Below are 10,847 nucleotides of genomic sequence, written 5' to 3' on the forward strand. Positions count from 1 at the left end.
CATAAATAACGATTCTTAGGACCAGGGATATAGCTCAGTGGTGTGAGTGCATGCCTGGCAAGTGCAAGGTCCTGAGTTTGATTCTCTGTACAAAAAAATGACCCTTAGAAATTTTCATTTACTGGTGAGTATCATTAGCTCCTTACATTACCAGGAGGTCAAAATTAGGCTCAGAAAACAACAGTACCCTGAACTAAATAAAATAGTCCTGGATCCTTTCCCACACTGATCTCTTTCCTAATGTTATTTGTTTTTCTTTCAGTGTTTTTCTTTCACGGTAAAGTATAGTTTTGAGGTCTGCAGATACAGCAAAGAAATGTAGGTGTTATCTTTTTTGAGAAAAAAGCAAATGTTATGCTAAGATCTCTGACAGTAAAAAAAGTCACTTTGCTTTGCTTTTTTTTGGCCTTTTTCTTTTTTAATTTTCTATTTTGAAAAGAATAAAACCAAACAATATAAAACAGAATACAGTCAATCAAAACAAAGCAATGAATGTGATACAGGTCTTCAAAACAGGATAATAGGAAATCAATGGCTACTATAATGGCCTCTTGTTATCTTCAACATAGCTAGCTATCTGTATCTTCAGACATAATAAAATCAAGCCAAACAAAACAGTATAAAGTCAATCAATCAAAACAAAACAATGAAAGCAATGCAGGGCATTTCTTTCTTTCATTCACTCAGTTTACAAACTAATAGACAGGGGGTCTGGTGTAGTTGTTATTGCTGAGTTTGTCTCCCTAGCAAAACTTGTGTTTTTCAAAACCCAAGGCAAGAAATGTTTTCTAGAACCTCACAGCTAGGAAGCCTTAACTTCTGCCAAATGTGAGCAAAGGTGGTTTCCCGTCATGCCTACACATAATTCACCCTTCACCATCCATCACTGTGGATTCAAACATTTTGGAGTTTTATGTAGATCAGAATAAAAAAAAGTTCGACTAGGGGAAAGAAAAGTCAGCAGGGAAAGAGAAAGAGTCCCCTGTTAGGAGATGTGCTGCCCATGTGAGCCCAAGAATACCATTTTAAACAGCCAAGCATTAAAGTTGCTGACATGAATCACCAGCAATCAAAAGAAGATAGGGGAAATCCTGGTTCTAAGTCTGGAGAAATTCTGTAAGATAAGGCGGCTGTATAGATTGTGAGGAATTGCAGGGGATGGGGAGGAAGGGTGGGCCGGAGTAAACAGACCTGTGAAAGGGAGAGTCTGGCTTTTCACTGTGGAATCTGAGTGTTTAACACTTTTTTCATTTTTTCCATGAGTCAGCCAATATGCATTTCAATTACAGTGTGTTCAATGTATTTTCAGTACCACCCTTGAGAGAAGTACTCCTTACAGGTAGTAAGAGTTTAATTTCCCTATTTCCACTGAAGCAGGCAAACATCAGAAGAAAACAACTTCCTTTTAAATAGAATTTATGATCCTAAGTGACACTCTCAAATAGAGTCTGGCAGTTGAAAAACCACCACACTCTAAGGTTCTCAGTCAGTTCTACAAAATTCCACATCGAATTGCTGAAGGGCCCACTTCATGCAGCCTAAAGGGCTCCTCCTCCTGACTCCTTGACCGGCTTCCAAACCGGAAAGGTCCCGGCATTCCTGGATATAACCCTTTGCAAGAACCCACACACACTCAGGCTCTGAAGGGAAACCCTCAGATGGGCTGCCAAGCTCTACACCGGGGTCACTGGTTCCCAGAGTCCCCAGGGTCTGAGAGGACCAAGGGGGCTGGGAGGAGGAGAGGAAGCGGCACAGAGCGGCTCAGGCCAGTCGCTGCTGAGCTTCAAGGTTTCTGCCATCTGTTATCAAAGAGAGAAAGGCCAGAAGCCCCAGCAGAGAGCAAGTCTGCCTCTCCCATGTGGGATACAGGGCATCACCCCTCAGCGCTGATGTGACACTGGACAGAGCTGGACTGACAGATACAAAATGTATCCCTCCAGGAGTTTCTAATTTTGCAATTTGTTAAATAATAACAGCCATCTGGCCAAAAAAAAAAAAAATCAGAATACTGTCATCCCTATTTGCCTGAGGTTTATGAAATCAAAAACAGAAATCAAGAAGTGGAGCACTACAGACGTCCATGAGAGAAGTTAAAGAAACATGAAATCTACAAGTGTTCCCTAGAGAAGAGTCCTCCAGGGATCACTAAGTTCTCCTTCCGGTGTTCCTTAGGGCTTTGGGCTTTCTAGAAGCATCAACTCCAACTCCTGTTTTCACTTCTTTCTTGTCATCCTCCATCTCCCACCACCTGCAGGACACCATCACAGACATCCTGACCTCCACTGTGTCTTACAGAATCTGCCAAAAATTCAAAGGCAGTGCTCAGCATTATCACATCCCTAATATTCCATCCTTCTTGACACAGTCTTCAGCAAAATTTCATATCTGTCTGTAGCCTCTGTGTCTCTACGGCTGTATCTCAGACTCAGGTTCAACACTCAGACCCCAGATCCAGAAGTCAACAAGCTATGACAAAGGTCAACTTTCTTAATCAGTGACTATCATGCTTGAGAACAGAACAGGTCAGAATCCCCCAGGCCGCGCATAGAGGCCGCCCGTCATTGATCAACCTTTGCTCACTTCTTACATCGGTGCCTCGCGACCTCTTACGTCACTGTCCTGTGATCCCTTCATCCACAGCTCCATCCCCAGCCCTCCTGGCCTCCTCCAGGGCAAGCTGTAGCTCATAACAACCTCTCTACTACCTCATTCTCAATATCCATCCTTTCAGCCCTTTACAACCCAACTTAAATTCCTAGCCAACAAAAACATTCCACACACTACACAGATCTGTGTAACCCCAGTTCTCTGTAACCTCCATCCTTAAACGACACTACCATCACATTACCCCTCCCCTGAAAACAAACAAAAACACACACGAAACAACAAAAACCCACAGCTAAAGTACACACTGGTCTTCGTGTCTCCCATGAATAAGTCCTTTGAAGGTCAACACCAGAACTCTTCTGTCTCAGGAATTGCCTCTGTTAGCTCAAGAAGTCTCAGATTAATTGAGTTGATAAGCACTGTTTGTGCACATTTTTTTCCAGTGCAATTACACCTTGGAATTCCTGCAGTGTTAGGCACAGTGTCCTGTCACAGCCAGTGTGACTTTCCATAGAGAGAAAGGGCACCAACTGAAACTGTTTTAAATGGTAAAGATGCCATTCCTCTGATAGCTCCAAGTTTCCAGTCACTTTGTAATGTAAGGTTTGTGCGCCAAGATTTAAGAAAGCCATGTAAAACTCACACACTCCTTCAAGCAAAACAGATTATGTTTGCCAAAATCTATCCCCCAAAAAACTATTAAAGCAAGAACTCGAGTCCCAAGACTCTGTAAAGTATTTAGAGGAACTTTCAACGTGAGTAATTAAAAAAACACCCTCTGTCCAAACAGAACCCTCAACTTTTTTCTAAGTGAAAACATTCTAAAGCCAATTCAGCATGCAGCAATACTGCAGAATGCTTTTGATTAGAAAAGTGAAATAAAGATGGAATCTACAAATCTTTCGCCACCTTTGCTCCCCTCCAAAAAAAAAAGACAGAAAAAAGAATCTTTACACAAAAGACTTCAGTCACCACACCCTTTCAAGACAGTAAATCAAAAGAACTAGAGTCTGGTTTTATCAAGCCACAGTGGGGAACAAAGACTGGCTGAACATTTGCACATACTGAGGGACTAGAATGGTACTCAAAGATGTCACCCCAGTAATCCTGTAAGGGTAGGTGTTGCTACCTCATTTTATAGGTTAGGAAACTAAGACCAAGGCTGAGTCACTACTTCCAAAATCACTCCTTGCAAACGCATTTTTCCCCCAAAATGTTTGCATCTTGTCACTGATTTCACAATTACCCTGAAAGTTTGGCAAGAGAAGCATTTTATCTCCAGGAGGTAGATGAAATGGAGTTAAGTAATTAACGAAACCACCTCACCTGCTTTGTAATTTTTATTTCAAATACGCTCTCATAAAGTTGGGATCTAAACACTGGAACAGGGTTTCATGACCCCAATTCATCTCACTCAACTTTGTCATTCTTTTCTGTCTTAAAAGTAAGACACACACAGCTGAACTCTCTTCAGAGCACTGGAAGTGATGTTGGCATCAAAAGCAGATTTCACTCCAAGTGCAGGCTTCTTTGAATGAAAATTGTTCCAAGGACTCCTCTGGTACCAAAGTCCCATCAAGACAATAAAATTCAAACCTTATTTGTTGTCGTCTTTGGGAAAGGCTTAGCTATTGTTGTTTCTAAGTGGGGCTGGCACACACACAGACACACACACGCAAACCCTGAAAATCAAGAAGTTTGTTTTTTAAACTGCTTTTTCCTCCCTAAAAGCAGAAGTTGGATAATCAATTTGTTTTCTACTTGCCATTATCTATGAAATGCAAACAGTGATTCTTGTATTTATCTGGTAGGATGGGGATGGGATGATAGTACGATAAAATATTGATGCAAGAATTTAACAAGATAGCTTGAATAAACAACCTTTAATAATTATCTAAATAGGCATTCTGTTCTTTATCTCCTTTCTTCCTCAATAAAGTAAAAAAGAAATCTCTTTAAAACCAAACAAAATAAAAACAGAAACCCATACTTAAAAAACTGCAAATGCTGTCTACCATTAAGTCAGATATATATATATATATATATATATATATATATATACTTTTGGTACCAGGGATTGAACTCACGACCTTGCGCTTTCCAGGCAGGCACTGGTGCCACTGAGATAAATCCCCAGCCCTGTCCACCATTTAAAACCAAATCAAATTCTCCCAGAACATGACCCACTGGGGCTCCTGGCTTCTCTGGTCTCTCCAGCCCTGTATCTCAGTATCAAAATGCCATCTACAGTGTCCCGACACGGTCTACTTTATAGCATAAAGGTGACACATGCTTTTCATTCCATCGAGAATGTTGTACTCTGCTCAGCACAGACTGAAAGTTAACTTTCTCATGGAAACCTTCCCAGATGTATCTCCAAGCAGGAAAAGTCAGTGCCAGGTTCCTCAAGCCAAGAGATTGCTGAACTTATCCCACTAAAAACTAATGAAAGCCCTCACCAAATAGGACCTCCAGTGAACTCAAAGGAAGTCCTTTCACAGTGTCCATCCCTGTACTGACATGCAGTAAATACAAAAATGTTTGTTGAGTGAATAAACATCAATTATGCTAGAATATAAATTATTTATATGCAAACATAAAAATACATCATATTTCAGATTTTTAAAATGACTACAAGCTGGTCATGGTGGTGCACTCCTGTAATCCCAGCACTTGGGAGACTGAGGCAGGCAGATCGGTGCAAGTTTGAGATCAGCCTGGGGGTACAAAGTGAGCCTAAGGTCAGCCTGAACTGCATAGTGAGACTCTGTCTCAAAAAGACAATAAATTAAAAAAAATTATTACAAGTATATACAATAAAGTATTAGCATTGGTGACTTTCAAGCTAGTGGAATTATAAATCATGTTTATTCTCACATTGTTTTCCATGTTTTCTATTATCAGTATGTGATATTTAATTTTAATAATATTTTTCAAATTTATACACAAAAATGAAGGAATGAACATAATGGTAGGGCCTTTGTCTTTGTGTCCTCTTCAGTCTACTGGGATCAGGATTCAGTACAAAGATGCTCAATAGTTGTCTGAATGGACCTTACATAAATTCAAATTACTTTTATTTCTAGATCATCTTTGCTTAGTACGGACTTTAGGACACAGCACTCTTAGTCTAAGAACACAGAACAAGAAAGGCTACCATTCTGAATTGGGCATAACCATGGGCAAGCTTTGAATACACTGTCCATAGCTAAGAAACACCTGAGTTAAAATAAATAATATGGTTTCAGCACTTGGAGCATCATGTTTTATTTTCGGGTGTGTTTTCATAGAAGGAAGTTTTTGCCTACTCCAGGAATGAGGCAATTTGCCATTTACCAAACTACCTTGGTCCCACCCAATATCTATTTGGAATACTTCCAACATTGCTTCCCAAGACCAAAGACCGGGAACCTGGCTTGTTTTCCTTTCTGCAGACAGAGACGATAAAACACATCTCAGACAGTCTCCTGTAAATGAGAGATCGTATACACTGGAATCTGGAGGGCGAATTGGCAAAAACTATAAAGGATCTTCCAAAAAATACATTCCCTCTGGCCCAATTGCACTTCTGGGGATGGGCAAAGATTTCAGTTTATTAAAAAGTACTTCGTGGTATTATTTATAATAGCAAAAACACGAACACAACGTTAATGGCCCCTGGGAACACTGGTTGAGTAACTTGTGGTAGATAAACTGGAATATCACACAGCTATAAATAATGTCACAGAAACATATTCATTGACTTTGCAACATACATATTCAAGATAAACTAATCAAAACAAGTGAGCTTTAGCACACAGCATTGGCAATGGGAACCCATTACTGCCATCAGACAGCATCAGACAAATATGAGTCAAAAACACTGAAAAATCAACACATAGAAATGTTTAACACTGATAGAGAAATGTGTGGTTGTTCTTTTTCAAATTCCCAGTATTTTCTGATCTTTCTTTTAATGAACGTATATAATCAGAAATATTTGCATACTTACAGGTGAGCCTAAAAATAAACTGCCCTGTGTTCCTGGGGTCTTTGGTAAATGTGCTCTGGACCTCATTTCCCCCAGGAGTCTTCCTTGCTAGAATAACCACCTGTCAGCTTCTCAGAAGATGCCCAGGGACAACGATCTTTGGCACTTTCCTGGGCTTTCGGCTCTGATGTCACCAAAAGTTCAGCGCAAGAGCAGACTCAAGGAACTCCCAGCCAGCCCTGGTCTCCTGTTTGGAGGTGTATCGGGTTCCTGGGTCACTCACCTCCCCCGAGGGTTGAGCTCCGTGCCTAACCTCCTCGTAGGCACCAACTCGCTCCCAGGTGGCCAGGAAGGTGTGGGTGGGGTTGAAGCTGGCTGCAGAGCGCGGGAAGCCAGCGCTCACGTAGTGGCCAGCCAGGCGCAGCACTGCCGGCGAAGTGTCCTCGCGGAACAACACCCGGCCCCTGCCCCTGCTCGTGTCGATGTCTGCCAGAAAGGGGGCGATGGCCGGGAAGTCAGTGGGGAAGTCGTCGTCCACATATTGGGTCTCCCTGGGGAAGTCCTGGGTGGAGATGATGCCGTTGGTGCCCACCTAGGAGGTGAAGGGACAAAAAGGTGACAGTCACTCAATCCCCAGGGCGCGCGGCCACCGCGGCTCCAGCTGGCCCCACAGGGAGGCAGGGGGAGAGGCTTCTCCTTCCTCGTAGGCTGGGAGTCTAGGTGGAGGACGACCAGTACCGCTACAGTGGCGACGGTCCCGTGCCCCGTGATGCAGCGGATCTAGCTGCCCTGGAACTCGGCCACCTTCTCACTCCCCACACCACCCTGGAGCTCCCGGGGACGCAGCGCCCAGCTCTGCAGATGTGCACAGCCTTCTCGTGACCCTAACTTCGAACCCTGCCTTCCTTTCTGCACCGGGCGCGGAGGTGGCTGGAAATGATTCTCACTCCACGGGCAAAGCAATGCTTCCTCCCCACGGGTGCTCCGGCAGCTGCATGGCTGCAGAGCCACGTCCCCTGAGAGGACAGCGGAGCCTGGAAAGTCTTTCCTCAGCTGAAGGAATGCACGGTTTCGGGAAGTCGATCTCTACCCAGAGCCCCATAAAGTAGCTGCGCGCAGCGCGCCAAGCCGCGCGCTCAAAAGCGCTGAACTTACATACAGGCTGTTGAACTGGGCATCCAAGAAGCGCAGAGGGAGTCCCAGCTGCAGGGGTGCGGAGCTTTCGTCATCGCCTTCCGGCAGGAGCAAGTCTCCCCTGGACTCCCCATAGGGAAAGAGCTGGTCTGTGTGCAGCGCTGAGGCCCGCGACAGCAGCAGCAGCAGCAGCTGTGGCGACAGCGGCCAGGCCGCCCGGCTCCCCGGCATTGCTGGCTCCGCCCGAGAGCTGCCCCACCGCCGAGCGTCCCTGCCAGCCCTGCCAAGCCCTCCGGCCTCGAACCTGGGTCTCCGCGGGCCCGCCCAGCTCGCCGATTGGCTAGGGTCCTCGACCAGGAACCAATCGCGAGCTCTGAGAAAGTTGCGCGGCGCCGCCCACCACATCTGGTTTTTATTAAGTTTCGTAAGGCAGCAGCCGAACTGTTCCCAGCGCTCTTCTTGAGCTTCCTGAGAGCTCCTGGGGTCCCCTGCTTGGGGTGCCCGCCGTCCCCGCCGCCGGGACCAAAGGGCCAGCGCGGACCCAGGGCACGATGTGCACACCAGACTGGAGAGCGCGAGTGGGTGCTGGGGTCCCCTGCGAGAGGTTTGCGTTCTTCCGGGCACCCCTTGCCCTTGAGGCCAGGCACTATAATGCACTGCCCCGACCTGAACCCTAACTCGATCCCCCTCCGCAGGGTTCACGCGGAGGACTCAGCCACTCTGAAAAGCAGTCTGGATCAGTGGAGGTCTCCCCACCTCCAGGGGCCGGGAGATTGCTGCTGGGAAGAACAAGAATCCTATGGGATGCAGTGTGCATGGTTTGGGGTGTGGGGTGAGGCACCCCGGGTGGCACCAGGCTATGCTGGAAGGGGATCTGCCCTTTTGCCCAGCGCCTGTGACCCTCAGAGCTGCCCTCCAAGGCGGCCGCCCAGCAGGTAACCAGAGCTGCCCAACAGGACTGGGACCTGGGCAACCTGGAAAGCAGCTGCGGGGTGTAGGGGACCTCATCAACCATAAACATCCCCTTTTTCGAAACCTCGAGAGCTGGAAGAGATTTTATTACCATTTTATTATCAAAGGTTTGAAATTTACCAGATAGTCTGTTTTCTCTCTCAGTACGTGCTACACACACACCTCCCAGGGGATCCCTGCAAGCAAAGGTATTTTGAAAGCAAAGCAAAAGGCAAACCCCGGGAAACTCCTGAAGGGACTCTGTCTAGAAAGACAAATGGCTCTTTGTAGGTGTTAATTCCAACTGTACACACCCTGGTGGACCCAGAAGGACAAAAACCGCTAAAACCTTGAAGACATCTTCAGACTCAGACTCAGAGTCAACACAAAATGGAAAATTGGTCAAGGCAGTTTGCTTTCTCAGACTATAGAGAGTTTGAATTTGCTTTTACAAAAATACATTTGTGCTTGCACATGTATTTTCCCCCCTCTGGTCAAGTATTTTCATTTTCCTGAAGAGGAAATGAAGGCTCAAAGACATGAGGCGATTTGACTTGCCCACAGTCACCTTGAATCACTCCAGCCTACAGATTCCTCCACTAGCACCTGAAGTGTTTCCAGAGCACTCGGTTCAGCACAGCAATAATGGGGAAGCTTGACTGAGGAGCTAGCTGTACATTAGGGGTGGGGTAGACTGCAAGATGGTCTCACCGGGGCTCATGGTGTCACTCCCTGTGCCTGCCTGGCCCTGGACATGTGTGGAACCTTGTGCTGTGCAACAGTAAGAGCGTGGCAGCAGCAATGAGCAGTCACTTCAAACGACCTGGCCACACAAGAATGCACTTTCTGTCTTGCCTGGCAAATGCTCGCTGGCTGACGAAGCTGGCTGTTCAGTTAGGAAGGCACACTGAACACAGAGTTGAGGGCACCTCTGGCCAACAGCCAGCAGGAACTGAACTCTGCCAACAACCTCCCAGCCAAGCTGAGAAGCAGGCCCCCCTCCATGAAGTCTTGACCTGGGCCCGGCCGGCCTGACTCTGACTGCAGCCTGGTGAGAGACACTGAAGGCGAAGATCCAGCTAACTGAGAATTAATAAATGTATGTTGTTTTAAGCCTCTATATCTAGGGATATTCAGTTATGCAGTAATAGGTAATCAAAACAGTTAAACACTGTTTAGGGGCACTAAGGCTTAGAGAGATTAAAAGTTATGTATTGTCACTTGCCTGGTAGGTACTAGAGCTGAGATTTGAACTCAGTTCAGTTGCATCTCTAAACCTCTACCCTGAGCCCCTAATTTATATTGCCCTAAGGCCCTCTGCAAGCTGGTACTGTCTACCTCTCTAACTTCATCTCCTGTCATAGCCACCCTTCAGCTGACACATTATGTACAGACCATTATGTACTAAACCTTTTACCTACACGGAGGTCACCAGTGAATCATGATCCAACATCCATTTATCCTGCAAGAAATGAATCAAACTTCCTCCTTCAGGAGGTTTTCCTGGAACGCACAGTGTGATGTAGAAGCCCCTTCCTGCTTCCCTGTGCTGGTGCTGGCCACGAGCTCCTATCTTCTATCATGCACATCTCCTGTAATCCTGGATCTCCACATATCTCCCTTAACTGCCACGGTGCCCCTAGAGGGCAGGGTGTTGTCAATTCAGAGCCTGCTGTAGCACTGTAGTGCCTGCTCAGCTTGGAGAGATTGAGAAACGTCTGTTGAGTAAAGTGAAGACTAGCAAGGCAACCCGGGACTAGGACCCACGTCTGCTGGCTCAACACCCAGCATTCTTTCCCTGCAACTCCACTCCTGCTAATCTGACCTGACTCTTGTAATCCTCTTTACCAGGCTGCCTAGCAACTCACCTACCCCTGCTCGCCAGTTTCCATCATTCTTTCTTTTATTCATCCGTTCAACAGCCATTTCCTGCAAACTGGCCACAACAAACCCAATTCTGCAAGAAGGAAAAAACAATGCAAGACCTGGCCCTTGACCTTGAGTAGCCTATGATCTGATTGGGGAAATAAAACATAAACATGGAGGCAAAAAATCAGTGAGTTTACAACGTAACATGTATTTAACAGTAGAAGAGGCAAAGGGGGATGTGACCAAAAGGATATCTCTACCTTTGAATCTGACATTGATGTACAAGAAGTAGAGCCAATAGAGAAGTTAACCCCAG

At 45.8% G+C, this 10,847-nt stretch overlaps 1 protein-coding gene across 1 annotated transcript in view; it reads right to left on the reverse strand.

Annotated features, from left to right (window-relative positions):
- Window positions 1-8,008, reverse strand: part of Nid2 (nidogen 2) — a 57,268-nt gene extending 49,260 nt beyond the window's left edge. Inside the window, exons 1-2 of the mRNA XM_013154658.3 lie at window positions 7,733-8,008; window positions 6,861-7,169 (exon numbers count right to left, since the gene is read on the reverse strand). Coding sequence (XP_013010112.1) covers window positions 6,861-7,169; window positions 7,733-7,942 — 519 coding nt within the window. The 5' untranslated portion in view covers window positions 7,943-8,008. The remainder of the gene's footprint in view (window positions 1-6,860; window positions 7,170-7,732) is intronic.
- Between the last annotated feature and the right edge of the window lie 2,839 nt (window positions 8,009-10,847).

The sequence above is a fragment of the Cavia porcellus genome, unplaced genomic scaffold (assembly GCF_034190915.1).
Source record: "Cavia porcellus strain 051 isolate PalLab524CR breed Dunkin Hartley unplaced genomic scaffold, mCavPor4.1 scaffold_1, whole genome shotgun sequence".
NCBI lineage: Eukaryota > Metazoa > Chordata > Mammalia > Rodentia > Caviidae > Cavia > Cavia porcellus.